Source organism: Rhinoderma darwinii, chromosome 3 (genome assembly GCF_050947455.1).
Source record: "Rhinoderma darwinii isolate aRhiDar2 chromosome 3, aRhiDar2.hap1, whole genome shotgun sequence".
NCBI lineage: Eukaryota > Metazoa > Chordata > Amphibia > Anura > Rhinodermatidae > Rhinoderma > Rhinoderma darwinii.
Window position 1 is genome coordinate 373,460,267 of NC_134689.1, and position 15,693 is coordinate 373,475,959.

Below are 15,693 nucleotides of genomic sequence, written 5' to 3' on the forward strand. Positions count from 1 at the left end.
AGGTCTGAAAGCTGCACCTATTCCAACATCGGTGGTCCCCTGTCCCTGTCTGGTGAAATGGCCGCTAAATGCCACATCTTGGCAGAAACTCAGTAGCAAGGTGGCTGGGGGTATGGAAACAAGCAGGCTTGCTGTGCTACGCTGTTTCCGTAACACCAATTCATTTCTATGAGAGTTATCAGCTCAGCTGTTTTAGTTTGTGGACTTTTCTTTATAAACACCAAAGTACGCAAAAAACAAGCCCACATATCGCTACATTAACGGAAAAAGAAAAAAATTACGGCTCTTGGAAAGTGACGATTCAAAAACAAAGAATTTTAGTTCAAAAGTGTTTTCTTTATTGTGCAAAAGTCATAAAACCTAAAAAACCTCTACATGTGTGGTATCGTCGTAATCGTACCGACCCATAGAAAAAAGGTAACGTGTTATTTATGCTGCATAGTAAACGGTGTCAATTTAAAACGCATAGAACAATGGCAGAATTTCAGGTTTTTTTTTCTATTCTCCAAATAAAAGTTAATAAAAAAATGATATGTACCCCGAAATGGTGCCATTAAAAAATGCAACTAATCCCGCAAAAAACAAGTCCTCATAGAACTAGGTCGATGGAAAAAAAAAAAAGTTATAGCTCTTTGAATGCGACTATAGAAAAATGAAAAAAATAGCTTGGTCATTAAGGGGTTAAAATAAGCTGGACACTAAGAGGTTAAGGTCGGTGTTGGTGGACATTTTTTTCATTTATTTATTATTTCTCTGCATTTCTTTAGCAAATGGTGCGTGAATCATGGGCAGCAAACGGAAGACGTCCGTGTGCTGTATGTGATTTTGCCGTCAATGGCTGCGCGGTGCGCAAAAACGCACCAGAATAGGACATGCAGTGCGTTTCATGCAACGGACACAAACACAATGCATGTCTGAATAGCCCCATTGAATTTCATAGGTCCGTGTGGTGTCTGTGAAGAAAACGGACAGCAAACGGACGTGAAATACGCTCGTCTGAATTAGGCCTTAAACTGCTGATTAATGTCAGAATATATCTTCATGGGGATTGGAGTTTTTTGTTCTGTTTAAGAGCAGTCTCCTGATTTGATGCTCTGTGCTTAGAACTCATGAATATATATTATTATTTTAAAGGGGTTTTCCAGTCCTAAAAAATTGATGGCCTATCTTCAGTATAGGACATCAATAGCTCAGTCGTGGTCCCTAGAATACATAAAAAAAACAATCATTACATCAGCTCGAACTCAAATACCATTGGGACAGAACCAACACTCAACCTAATAATCTAAGTTCAACACCGGAACCAAGCAGAAGTATGAGTTCAATCATGGAACTCCATACCCGTCTCGTTCAGTCAACCCCTTTCTACTTTTATTGCATTCTTAATAGAGGAAGATCCCCTTGTACTGGTTAAAACAGAGAGCTTTATCTAGTGCGGCTTTTGAATGTTCACATGCAATTATTTTTCTCCCTGTGGCATTGAAAGCAAGATTTTTTTTGCCTTGGTAATAACACAGAGCGAGGAGGCTTGGGCAGGTGGGGTCCGCTTCAGCATGACCACTTCCTTTTGGCGAAAATGGTAGAAACCACAATTTTATTAATAGTCCAGTTTCCATTTCCAACAATGCTATAAAATAGTAGCGCATTATCACACCTCCTGTCACGATGGGATTCAATTGTTCTGAAGTCACCTAAAGGAAGTGTCTGCCACTTTACAATTTATAGATAGATAGATATTAGATAGATAGATAAATCTATTTACAAAATTATGAAAAATTGTATCTAATTATTCTCCTGATTTAGAGCTTGTATTATACTCCAGAGCTACATTCACAATTCTGCTGGTTACCATTGTAAAAAATCTACAAACTTGTCACCAGACACATCCATAACAGCTTATCTAAGGTCCTATAATGCAGTAGGACATATCGTTTCTTTTACATCTTATTACTGTATAGCTTACACTTCTGAAAATGTAAATCACCCGAGCAAACTGTGCAGACATTGCAGGACCGGTTTTAGACAAAGTGCGGCCCTGGGCAAAGTTAAAAGTTGAGCCCTAAATGCTGAATAAGGGCCTGTTCACATCCGCGTCGGGCTTCCCTTCATGGGTTCCATCAGACCTTTCAGTCAGGGGAAACCTTAGCTTTCCGTTTGCACCATTGATTTCAATGGTAATGTTTCCGTTGCAAATGGCTTCCCTTTGTCTCCGTTCTGTAAGGTTTCTGTTTTTTTTTTTGCGGAGACAATAGCGCAGTTGACTGCGCTATTGATTCCACTAAAAAACTGAAACCTTATAGAACAGAGATAAATGGAAACCATTTGCAACGTAAGCATTACCACTGAAATCAATGGTAATGCAAAATGAAGCTATGGTTTCCGTTTGCCTTTCTGTTGATGGGTTCCTCCAACAGAAAGTTGTAACAGAACCTATCAAAGGAAACCCAACACTGATGTGAACACACCCTTACTGTATCAACAATGCAGTCAATTCAGAAGGCGGTGTGTAGAGAATTGCATCGCTGATTTCTAGCACGTACAGGAGTGTGCAAGCCCCAAAGCATATGCCCCCCCTCTCACACAAAAAAATTATCTATATACATATACATGTAATGGCGGGGTAAGGAGACAGACAGGTGAGCCCTAATCTACCCGCCACTCAGTCCCTGCCTACTTGCAACGGCCCATCCTAAGCGACGGCGTACAACTGGGCGACGCTCACTAAGTGCACGACAGACAAACAAACAAGGGTACACAGAAGCTAAGGGAAATGGGGCTGTTGCCCACGGCAACCCCGTGAGCAACAAGAATAGTGAACGAGCCGAGTCAAACCAGGAGTGGACGAGGTACAAAACGCAGAGCAGGAGCATAGTGAACGAGCTGAGTCAAACCAGGAGAGGACGAGGTACAAAACGCAGAGCAGGAGAATAGTCAGTCAAGCCAGGGTCAATATGAAGCAGAAGACAAGTAGTAAACAGCAGCAGCAAGCCAGGAAACAGACTGAAAGAATCACAGGCAAAGGAGGAGCAGGAAGTGAGGGTATAAATAGACAGAGGGCGGGAGCTAGCTCCGTCTGGCCAGGCTGTGATAGGCTCTCCCACTCCGCCTCCCAGGCTGATTTGTGGAAGAAGGGGTCACTCGACCAGACTTAGGAGCAGGTGCAGAGTGAGTAACCACGGGTGTCGACACAGAAGCTGTGTCTGGCCGATCCTTTACAATACAGTTATTAAATCATACCACTATACAAGATGAAATATTACCTGCATACTGTTACTGAACACAACTCACTATTATAAGACCAATATTACCAATAATAACACAATATAAAGTCCAAATATTACTGCCACATCATAACCATATAGTGACTGAATAATGCCCCCATACTGTTACTGAATAATACCGCCACACCATAACCACATAGTGACTGCATAATACCCCCATACTGTTACTGAATAATACCGCCACATCATAACCATATAGTGACTGAATAATATTCCCATACTGTTACTGAATAATACCACCACACCATAACCACATAGCGACTGAATAATACCCCCATACTGTTACTGAATAATACCGCCACACCATAACCACACAGTGACTGAATAATACTCCCATACTGTTACTGAATAATACCACCACACCATAACCACATAGTGACTGAATAATACCCCCATACAGATATTGAATAATACCTCCACATCATGACCATATAGTGACTGAATAATACTCCCATACTGTTACTGAATAATACCGCCACACCATAACCACATAGTGACTGAATAATACCCCCATTTATATCCAGTGACTCACAGGCGATGTTTTCTCTGATTAAAGTCGTTCACTTTCCCTTTTATTTCTCCATCCGGCCCAGACCACTGTGACGACTTATTCCAGCCATGACTCGTCTGCAGAATTTAACACACAGACATGTCGGTTTCTCGCTTTTCCACCACCCTCCACTCTTATACCCCATCCTCTAATCAAACTCGTAATCCACAGTGCCCCAGAGCCCTCCCCTTGTATATAGTGGCACACAGCCCCCCTTGGTATATAGTACGACACAGCCCCCTCCCTTGTATATAGTGCTACACAGCGCCCCCCTTGTATATAGTGTCACACAGCCCCCCCTTGTATATAGTGCTACACAGCAATCCTCCCCCTGTATATTGCCAAACAGCTCCCCCCCAAAAAATATTGTACCTACCTTCCCTTGTTTCCGCAATGCTCCGCTGAACAGCCTCCGGGCGGGACACTTGTGTAGACCTGCGTGATGCAGTGACATTATCATGCCTGGCCTGCCCAGTGGTCTTCCCAGTGCCTTATAGGCTGCGGGCTTAATGTGGCCTATGATATTCATTTGTATCTGCATCCTGGGGACGCAGATACAAATGAATGTGGCTGTCGCTAGCATCGGGGCCCCCTCCGGTACTAGCAACGCCACCGGGCATGAGGGGGCCTGTACCGCCTGTCCCATAAATGTTATGGGCCAGGCGGTGGGGCCCCCTCATGGCTCGGGCCCCATAGCAACCACGGGCAGGGGGCCCTTTGAGTATGGGGGCTCTTGGCAATTGCCCAGTTTGCCCCCCTAATGCCAGCGCTGCTAGCATGGAATGTTGGGAGATTTCAGCTCTGAGTCCTGCTAATTTGTGAATACATTCTATCTATCTATCTATTCTAGTAAAATAAAGTGCAAAGAAGAGAATATATTTTAAATAGAGCAATATATATATATATATATATATTTACTTATTTATTTATTTTTTTGCGGCAATTTTTTTATTGTCTCTTTGAGCCTCAAAACTACGAATGGACCTTTAGAGAGTTAAAAATAAAAAAGAGGGGGTAACCACGTTAACCAGCAACTTTCTAGAGGAAACTTACAATTTAAAGAACAGAATCAGCAAATTTGTGTCATTTCACAGTGATGAGACTTTCCAGAATTTTGCACTATTCAGCACTATTTTCCTGTGTCAAACCATGTTAGGTTCTGTTGAAATCTGCATCGGACGCTGTGTTCAGACCCTCTGTCGCAGATTCTGAAGGATCTATTATAAGTCAATGGGGTCCATCGGGCGGTAGTGGTTTCAGCACTTCATCCTGATTTCAAAAGCCAATTAGATGAAAACGGGAGTATTTACGGCATGAGTCCTTAGAGTTAGTTCAAACAGCGTTATTGACGCGGAAACCGTGTTGGAATCAGCGCTAAGAAATTCCCCAAATCGCCCCCCATTGATTTTAATCAGCGGATGAGGCTTTTTTCTTTTTCCCAGGGCGGCTTTTGGCCACTCGAGTAAAAAAATAGTGGCATGCTCTTTTTTTAAGCGGTTGTTTGGAGCATTTTTTGAGTCATTTTTTTGCGTTAGACTTACATGGCTAATAAAAAAACAGTAAAAAATATTTAAAAAAAAAAGCTTAAAAAAATGCTGGCATTTCAAAATCTGCCTCTAAAATCCTGAAGGAATTTTTAAACAGATTTTTTCTTACAACAAAAAAACGCTGTGTAAACTTACCCTTAAAGAGAATCTGTCACTAGGTTTGGAGCCAGTAAACCCCTAGCATGTCATTATGCAGCTGGGGTTTAGTGTTTCAAACCTGCCTAAGTTAAAAACATCCATTTAGGCTGCATAGTTTGTAAAGTAACTTACAATTTACAGAGAAGAGTCCTGGGAGAGGAGTCCGGCTGCATAGGTTGCATTGCGCATGTAAAGCCAAGGACAGTACACCTCACTTCACTGTGCATACGCAGTGTACGGTCCTCACTGCATGTGCCCGATGCTGCTCCCAGACAGATCTCAGAATGTGCAAGTTATTTAACTAACTATTGCCTAAACTGAATTTTTTTTTCTTCATATGGACAGGTTTGCAACACTAAACCCCAGCTGCATAACGACACGTGGGGGGATAATAGATACAGTATCAAAATAGTGCAAATTACAGCTTGATCCCCTTTCCGCTCTCATTGTACTTTGCACGCTAGCGCATACAACGCACTCTACTTACAGCTAGTTTCATGGTCTAAAACAGATAATTACTGCACCTAAAATGTAATAGAACGCCCACAGAAAAGGGCTGCATCTAAAATTTGTCAAGCATTTCAAAAAAGACTAGGGCCAAAAAACTCACCCAAGTCTGTTCTGTTGTATCTTCAGGCCCTGCGCTCAAGTTCCAACCCCTACCAGTGATAAACTTCGAGTCGAGAAGTCCCTTCCTGCAATTAATGCTCCGACTGTGCCTTGTAGGAAAGATGGCCACAAGGGCTTTCCCACAAGGGTTTTCTGGTTTATAAAACCAATATTCCAATAACTTGTTGGATATTTCTGAGTTAAGAGGGGGATTCCTTCACCCTCATTTATTAGCCAGAGCCGAGAGTGCTACTCTGAGGGAATGTGCACACAAAGTGTTTTCAGGCGTATTTTGGGGCGTTTACGCATCAAAAACATCATAAAAAACGGAAGAAGAACGCCTACAAACATCTGCCCATTGATTTCAATAGGAAATACGGCGTTCTGTTCTGATGGGGCGTTTTTTACGCCTCATTTTCGGAGAATGGCGTGTAAAAAGATGCCCGGGAAAAAGAAGTACATGTCACTTCTTGAGACGTTTTTGGAGACGTTTTTCATTGACTCTATAGAAAAACAGCTCCAAAAACGGCCATAAAAAACGCAGAGAAAAACTTCTGAAAATCAGGAGCTGTTTTCCCTTAAAAACAGCTCCATATCTTCAGACGTTTTTGATTTTGTGTGTGCACATACCCTAAATGATCCTGCACGTTACTGTATTACACAGACAGCCCATGGATTTCAATGAGCAACAAGCAGTGGCGCTGTGATGTATTGGACACTTGCTGCCGGGTTCCACCACAGATCTCTTGGGGTCCCAGTAGCTGGACAACATTGTATAAATTTTCCATAGCAGACAACCCCTTTAATGCCAGTCCATTGGACAATTGCCTGCTATTCTGTGGCTATTTTTGCCCAGTGCCAATTTAGCTGATATTTTGACCATCCGGTTCAATAAAAAAATAAAATGCATATGCCAGAACACATATCTCTGTATGCCCTCACCCAACCCACAAAACCAGACATACCAGACACATAATACTCCAACCCAACCACATGCCATTATGGGTTTTACTTAGAAAGTGATAAACACATAGCCGCCTTTACCGGTACAGAAACATTTATATTACATGCTGCAGGATGTCTTTACATTGTAGTAAACATAGAGTACATATGTAGCAGAGGTAAATGGTAACTATACTTTTGAAAAACTTCTGACATGTCATAAGTTCTGAGCAGTGAGACCCCCACCAATCGCTAAAACGAAGGGTGGGGGTAGGGGCCCAAAGTCTATGAACCCGTACAACAACTGCTCGGCATTTCCAGAAAAGCGGAGCAAAAACGAAGCAGCTCAGTGCTCACCCTAGCGCTTCTGCAGCTTCGTTTTAGCGCATTGGTGGGGGTCTCAGTGCTTGGACCCTCCCCGATCAAAACTGCTGACGTGTCAGAAGTTTTTTGAAAGTTTAGTTACCCTTTAAATGTCATTTAAGATTTTGAGTCTGCATTGTTTGTGATAACGCGTTAGATTTGAATGCAGACCTTTTAAAGCACTGATAACATATTGTGATATGATCCGTTATTCTAAATTACAAACACAGGTCTTCTGTCATCATCAATCATCATTGTCAATCATTATTGTTAATCATCATCGTCAATCATCATCATCGTCAATCATCATCAATCATCATCATCCCCCAATAAAAGTGCTATCTCGATTTTATAACTATTCAAATCAAACTTAAACTTGGATCCTCCTAGTTAAAATCTTGGGGGTTGCATATGGGGTGAGGGGCTGGGTCTTGTCCATAAACCCGGGATATGTCATTAGAGATCTAGACAATCTGGTAGCCAATAATATGTATAACGTATTGGTAACAAACACCTTCCCCCACACACACCCCTAACTGTGATCCCTGCGGAATGACTTTGAACACAAAGATTTTTTAGAAATGTGAGCACTTGGACTTCGTTGTTATTTCAGAGACGTTTATCTATTCCCAGAAAACCCATTTAACATGACAGCTATTTATCAGTTTGGAAAAATAGTTTCTTCCCACCATGAGAACAAACTGACAAATATTTGTTTTAGTTTTCCTTCATTGGTAAAACTGATGGTTTCAACATTACTCTATAGCAGTGGTCTCCAACCCGTGGCTCCAGGTTTATGTGGGTCCTTGGGCGACACAGCTTTGTAGGCCCCTTTTCGGGGGAACTCACGGCGACAGTAAAATGGCAGAAAATGTAACTTTGTGCCCCCATATAGACGTTAGACCCTGTTTATGCCCCCATATAAATAGTTAGGCCCCCAGTTTGTACCCCCATAAATTTAGTGCCCTCTGTATGTAGTGCCACACCGCCCCCTCCCTGGTAGTGCCACACAGCCCCCCCCTTCCAGTTAGCGCCACACAGTCCCCCTCCATGGTAGTGCCACACAACCCCATCTGCCTGGTTGTGCCACACAGCTACCCTCCCTGGCAGTACCACACAGCCTCGCTTCCTGTAGGTAGTGCCTTTGGGGTTCCCTCTAGGAGTGGAATCCCCAGCCAGAGCATTGCCGATGCTCTAGCTGGGGATTCCGCTTCAGGAGAAACCCCTGATATCAATGTACATATATGGACAGTGTCAGGGGCAACCCCAGAGCCATAGTCCCGGGCAGAGCACTACTAGTGCTCTGACTGGGTCTCCTACTCTGCTCCTGACATCACTGTCCATATATGGATAGTGATGTTTGGAGCAGAACTGAAGTCCCAGGCAGAGCGCTAGTAAAGGCTCTGCTCTGGTACTCCAGCTCTGAGGAAGCCCCTGACATCACTGTCCACATACGGCTAGTGATGTAAGGGGCAACCCCAGAGCCAAAGTCCCGGGCAGAGCGCTGCTAGCACTCTGCCTGGGACACTGCTCTACTCCTGACAACACTGACCATATATGGACAGTGATGTCAGGGGCTTCCCCAGTCCCGAAACAGAGCCGCTAGCAGTCTACCTGGGACTCCTTCTCTCCTCCTGACATTACTGTCATATATGGACAGTCAGGCTTCCCGAGAGGCTGAGTCCCCAAGCAAGGCCGCTTGTAGCGCTCTGCTTGGTACTCCTCCTCTCCCTCTGACATTACTGTCGCTATTTGGACAGCGATGTCAGCGACTTCCCCAGAGACTGAGTCCCGGAGCAGAGCAGCTAGTGCTCTGCCTGGGACTCCTTCACTCCTCCCGACATTACTATCCATATATGGACAGTGATGCCGTGATGATGGCAGCGACAGCACCCGGCGGCCGAGTGGGTCCCCCCAAGAGTAGTGGGCCCCCGGCACTTTCCCGGGCTCGCCGGGTGCTGCCGCCAGTCTCGCGTGGCTCTTCATATGGCTCCCAGGCCAAATAAGCCAGGGAGTCACTGACTGCAGGACAATGTCCCCTTAAGGGATTTGCCAAAATGCATCACTCTGAGTGGTGTAAGTTAATTGGTTGGGCACCAGTCACATGCAGGGGGTTGTCCTCAATTTTAATAAAACTAAGCTGTTCTTCCTCACTAACCCTCTTTTCCCGCTCCCCTGCTAAGAAAGATAAACCTCTACACTACTTACAGTTAGTACCAGAGGAGTTTATCCCTTTGATTTATCCATATTTGTCCATATATGGATAATGACATCGGCAGAGCAGTACTGGAGTCTCGGAGCAGAGCATCAGCTGATGCTCTGCCTGGCGACTCCACAACTTCTGCCCACGTCATTGTAACTGTCCATATTTGGACAATGACGCCAGCAGAGTAGTACTGGAGTCCCCGAGCAAAGCATCAGCTGATGCTCTGCCTGGGGACTCCAAAACTTCTGCCCACGTCACTGTCACTGTCCATATATGGACAATGACATCAGCAGAGAAGTACTGGAGTCCCGGAGCAGAACATCAGCTGATGCTCTGCCTAGCGATTCCACAACTTCTGCCCACCTCATTGTAACTGTCCATATATGGACAATGACGTCGGCAGAGTAGTACTGGAGTCCCCGACCAAACAACTAGCTGATGCTCTGCCTGGGGACTCCACAACTTCTTCCCACGTCATTTTTACTGTCCATATATGGACAGTGATGTCGGCAACAGTACTGGAGTCCCGGAGCAGAGCATCAGGTGATGCTCTGCTCGGGGACTCCAGTACTAATGCCAACGTCATTGTCCATATATGCACAGTGACAGTGGTGGAGGTATGACGAGGAATTCAGACGTCGTTTGGCTATTAGACCCGACGTCGGATGGTTCTCAAAAGCTACAGATGTATGGATCCAGCTAATGATGACTCAAAAGCCATCGACTTCCTTTCTCTCCTCCACCGCCGCGTGCTCCCAGTCCGCGGCGCCAGGTCGCAGACCTGGGGTATGCTGCCTCTTGAACCTTTTTTTCGCATAATGTAAATTGAAGCACGAGTGTTCCGTGGGGGTTCACACTCAGCACTACACTGCTTTAAGAGAGGGAAGAATCCCATGACACCAGCTGCCTCGGAAAAACCCGAGGACGCCAGTGAGCGTTCAAAAGATGTCCACCTGGCTAGACAGGTACTCCAGGAGACAGGTGGCATAAACGCTAATTAAAGGTTTTATGGAAGGTTTTTACATACCGCATTAATTTCAGCCTCCCTCTATATTCACTGCTAATTTAAAATCCATTTTATCCCAACCCGAGATAGCCCAAGAAAAAATAGATAAGGAGGCACGCCTGGGTCGCATGGCCGGCCCTATCTTTGTACCTCCTACGCATAATCTTAGGATTTCTTCCCTAGGTATTGTACCCAAAAAAGAAACTGGCAAATATAGGCTCATACACAACCTGTCATTCCCGGAGGGCGATTCGGTCAATGATGGAATTTCCATGGAGCAGGCGACTGTTTCTTATATATCCTTCGATAGAGCGATTTCAGTTGGTTTCAAAATCCGGTCCTTTTTCACTACTCGCGAAATCGGACATAGAATCAGCTTTCCGCCTCCTTCCTGTCCACCCTGACTGCTTTCACCTTCTGGGCTGTCAGTTGAATGGCCTATACTATTTTGACATGTGTTTGCCAATGGGCTGCTCCATCTCCTGCCGCTACTTCGAAATGTTCAGTTGTTTTTTGGAATGGGTTGTGCAGACGAAGACGGGCAATCCATCGGTCATCCACTACTTAGATGATTTTTTTGTTCATCGACCAGACTAATACAGCTACGTGTCTATACACTTTGGATTCATTCAGTTTTTTTTATGTCCTTCGTTGGTGTACCCTTGGCCGAAGAAAAGACAGAAGGCCCGATTTCATGCTTATCATTTTTGGGCATTAAAATAGAAACGAGCAGCATGGTGCTCAGCCTACCGGCTGACAAGTTAGTTAGATTGCACTTGGCTTTGCAAAAAGGTATTGAATCATCCAAAATTACTTTGATAGATCTGCAATCATTACTAGGCCAGCTGGCTTTTGCTTGTAGTTTATTCCCCATAGTTAGGTTATTCTCCCGTAGATTAGCCACGGCGTCCGCTGGCGTCAGGAAGCCACATAATTTTACACATAATTTTATTAGATTGGCCAAAGTACAAATGCTGACCTACAATTGCACACGAATGCCGCGGGCCCATTTGCTAACTTGCTAATTGTCCTCTCATCTCTTTTAGGTGTTCGTAGACCGTCAGTCTGGTTGGTCGGTCATTCCTATATTTACTGGGTGGCCCAGAGGGCCTCTTACTGCCCGTGCGGCCTGAACTTGGGTTTCACACAAGCTGACGTCTTATGGAGAGGTGTTAGGGTTTTAAAATGGTTGCAGGTCCTCTCAGAGGTTGTTGCAGTCAGTAAATGGACACAGTCACCTACAGTATTGGTCATCCACGCGGGTGGTAATGATCTCTGCTCCACTAGAGTTGCAGGATTGCGCTCGATCATACATTCAGATTTCGATCGATTCTCTGCCTTTTTTTCGGACCTAGTAGTCGTGTGGTCCGAAGTAGTCCCAAGGGTTTTAAGGAAAGGCTCTAGAAACCATGCATCTCTCGAGAGGACGAGGCGACTACTTAATGTTAGGATTTCCAGACATTTTAGGACTAACGGCGGCGTGGTTATCTGGCACCGACAATTAGAGGGAGACAACAAACCATTGATGTTACAGGACGGTGTCCATTTAAACGACATAGGTTTGGATATCTTTCTTTCTGGCCTGCAGGATGCCATTGAGCAGGCGTTGTTCATCCTTTTAGGTGGGGGTCGGAGCTCGGAGTAGGTATACACCCGGCTCCGCTGGCGTTATTGATAGGACCTTCATTCCGTCGGTCAATGGTATTGTAATTCAGGTCATCTGTCAGACCAACAAGGACATGCCCACCGTGCCCACATTCATCAAAAAATTAATACAGTGTTGAAATAATTAACGGACGAGGTTCTTCTTAATGAAAATAAAGCTGTGGCCTACCCCCACTTATTTTACCCACAAATATGTCTCCGGGTTTTATTTATGTAATATTTGGCATTACACTCAGAAGAGTTTCAAGTGACTGCAGTCAGCTGTAACAAAGCCCTGACATCCACAGGGCTTACATAAAAAAAAAGATTCGGTCAATTGTTAAAACATATACCAAAAGCCAGAATATTTTTCTAATGCTGGAATAGGTTTCTTATGGTTAGATCAGATCATGTAGTCACCAAAATCATACTTTGGAATGGTCAAATTGTCATTCTGTTCTTGGTTATCTTTACATTAGATTCTCATTCAGTTATTTTCATACAGTATATTATGATGATACTTTGCCCTCGGGTCTTTTTCACTCATAGTTGGGCACTGGCAATAGTGGCACAGCTGAGATCTGCATCACCATTAGGCTATGTTCACACAGGATAGTTATGCTGCATAAAATTATGCATTGTATCCATCCTAAAACCCGCAGGGAATTCCAGCTCGAAAATTTGCACTGAATTGTGGTGCAGTTTTTTTAGGCGGAATTTCCGCTGCGGAAAACAGTGCTGCAGCAGTCACATGGCAAGAAATGTCATCCTAGGAGGCCGGGCTGCACGGAGAACAGAGGAACGCGTCACTATGACAATGTCCAAGGGGTAAGAATTAATTTTATTACATTTCTTTTTAAAAATCTTTATTTCAGATTTTTGCGACAGAATTGCTTTCGTTGCAGCAAAATAGCAGCGGTTCCGGAGCATAAATTTACATGCTGCCGTTTATAAAACCACACAGCATGTTAGTTTACGGATAGTTTCTCAGATGATTTTCTCCAGTGTGTGGATGAGATTTGTCAGATCTCATCCACTCTGCTACTACTGTAATAGGCTGCAGATTTTCCGCAATGAAATCTGTTGTGGAAAATCCGCAGTGTTAACGCTGCGTGTGAATATACCCTTACACCAAAAATCACAGCATTGTGGATTTTTGGCATTTGATATAAAAGAGGAAAAATGCCACATTTTGGAGCACGCTGCGATTTAAACAAAAATCCATCAAAAAATTTTTATAACATGAATGGAAAAGAAAATACAGGTAAAGAAAATAATGCTCTGAAAACACCCAAAAAAGAACACTTTTTGTGTGTTATCAATCCATTGAAGCAGAACTTACATCTGAATGCCCAAAAAATACCCCCCTGTAAACTCTAGCGATAACATTACCATTTATGAGAAGCGTCATCATGAAAATTCCTGTATTCCAATAGCGCGGCATTTCAATGGTTATGTGTAATCCAGTATATCCAGGAGAAGAGGCTTTGCTGTAAACTAAGTGCTATATCCCTGTTCACAGCACCGTCAGTCCCTTGTAATGTCCCTGCTCCTCATCTGTCTTCACATAAAATAAATCTTCTTCCTATCTGCAGACAGTTCCTCCATGTATCCCAGGGCAGATTTTAGGGTGCACCAGCACTATATATATATAAAAGTCCCTATATATAAGTCTAGTCTTCTCTCTGTCTGTCTACGGGATCCTTCCTGCTCAGTGCCCTCTTTAGTTCTGTGTACATTTAGGGGAAGTGACTTAAAAAGGGGGGTGTAAGTGTGTGAGCGAAGGCATACTCAGGATACAGAAATGATGAGATATAGGAGGTGTGTAAGCAAAGAGGAAAAAGGGGAGGAGAAACATAAAAGTGTTGCATAGAAAAAAGTACAACAAAAATAGAAAGTAACATGGCATATTATATGAATACAAGATCAGCCTGGCAGCATAACAAATAACTACTGAGCTGGGTAGTGTTCGAGTCACGCAGGGCATCCAAGATTTTAAATGCACACAATGGTAATAGTTTGTTGTTTTTTGTTCAGTCCATGATCCCATCAGATTATAGCAGCGCTAAATCTAAAAGACAGCGGTTTATAAAAGTGTAAGGCTATATTCACACAGGGTGGATATGTTGCGTAAAAGAACACAGCGTATCCTCCCTAGGCGCCGAGGGGAATCCAGGCCGAAAAACCACACCAAATTGTGGTGCAGTTTTTCGGACCGAATGTTCGCTGCGGAAGACTGCACATAGAAAAAAAAGTTAAATTCTTACGTAGCCATGGCGACGCGTCCCTCCAACCAATGTTCCCTCTAAGTCTTGGCAGCTCCTGAGCGGGGCAGTTAGGGAGCAGGGCAAGTCTCCATCATGGGTGGGCGATCTGATGACCAAAAGTAATACCCCTAGTAAACGCTAAGATAGCGACTAAATAAAAGAATAAGAAAACTTATTTTAAATTAGTTTTAATTACTGTTTTAAATACTATAATATTACAAGTCCAGCAGTAAAATAGACAGTTCTAAACAACAATTATAGGCATCAATGAAAGAATCCCTCATTACACCACTGTCCCTATAGATAGCGCCACACAGACCCCTGTAGATAGTGCCACACAGACCCCCTGTAGATAGTGCCACACAGACCCCCTGTAGATAGCGTCACACACAGGCCTTGTAGATAGCATCACACATACCCCTATTGATAGTGCCACACACATCCCCCTGTAGAGAGCATCACACACAGCCCTACCTATAGATAGCGCCACACAGCTCCCCTGTAGAGAGCACCACACACACCACCAGTGGATAGCGCCACACCCCCGTAGATAGCGCCACACACAGCCCCCCTCTAGATAGCACCACACACAGCCCCCCGTAGATAGCATCACACACAGCCCTCTATAGATAGCGCTACACAGCCACCCTGTAGTTAGTGCCACACACAGACCCCTTGTAGATAGCGCCGCACACACAGACCCCCACATAGCCCTCCCCCTCTTGTAAATAGTGCCAGACAGCCCCCTTTGTATATACTGCCACACTGCCCCCACTTGTATATAGTATCACATAGCCCCCGGACATGTAAATAGTGCCACATAGTCCCCCTTGCATATAGTACCACACAGCCCCCTTGTATATAGTGCCACACAGCCCACCTCTTGTAAATAGTGCCACACAGCCACCCTCTTGTAAATAGTGCCACATCCCCTCTTGTATATAGTGCCGCACAGCCCCCCTTGTATATAGAGCGACACAGCCCCCCTTGTATATAGTGCCACACAGCCCTGCCCTTGTATATAGTGCCACACAGCCCCCATTGTATATAGTGCCACACAGCCCCCCTTGTATATAGTGCCACACAGCCCCCATTGTATATAGTGCCACACAGTCCTCCCCTTGTATATAGTGCCACACA

General features: G+C 44.3%; 1 protein-coding gene across 3 annotated transcripts in view; it reads right to left on the minus strand.

Annotated features, from left to right (window-relative positions):
* The window catches only part of ADGRE5 (adhesion G protein-coupled receptor E5), a 141,574-nt gene extending 127,534 nt beyond the window's left edge, over positions 1-14,040 (minus strand). For 2 of the 3 annotated variants that reach the window (XM_075858735.1, XM_075858733.1), the window contains exon 1: positions 13,679-14,039. In XM_075858735.1, the coding sequence (XP_075714850.1) occupies positions 13,679-13,730 (52 nt within the window). In that variant the 5' untranslated portion in view covers positions 13,731-14,039. Of the gene's footprint in view, positions 1-13,678 lie in introns of all 3 variants that reach the window. The other variant, XM_075858736.1, reaches the window with a different exon arrangement.
* Positions 14,041-15,693: the final 1,653 nt, after the last annotated feature.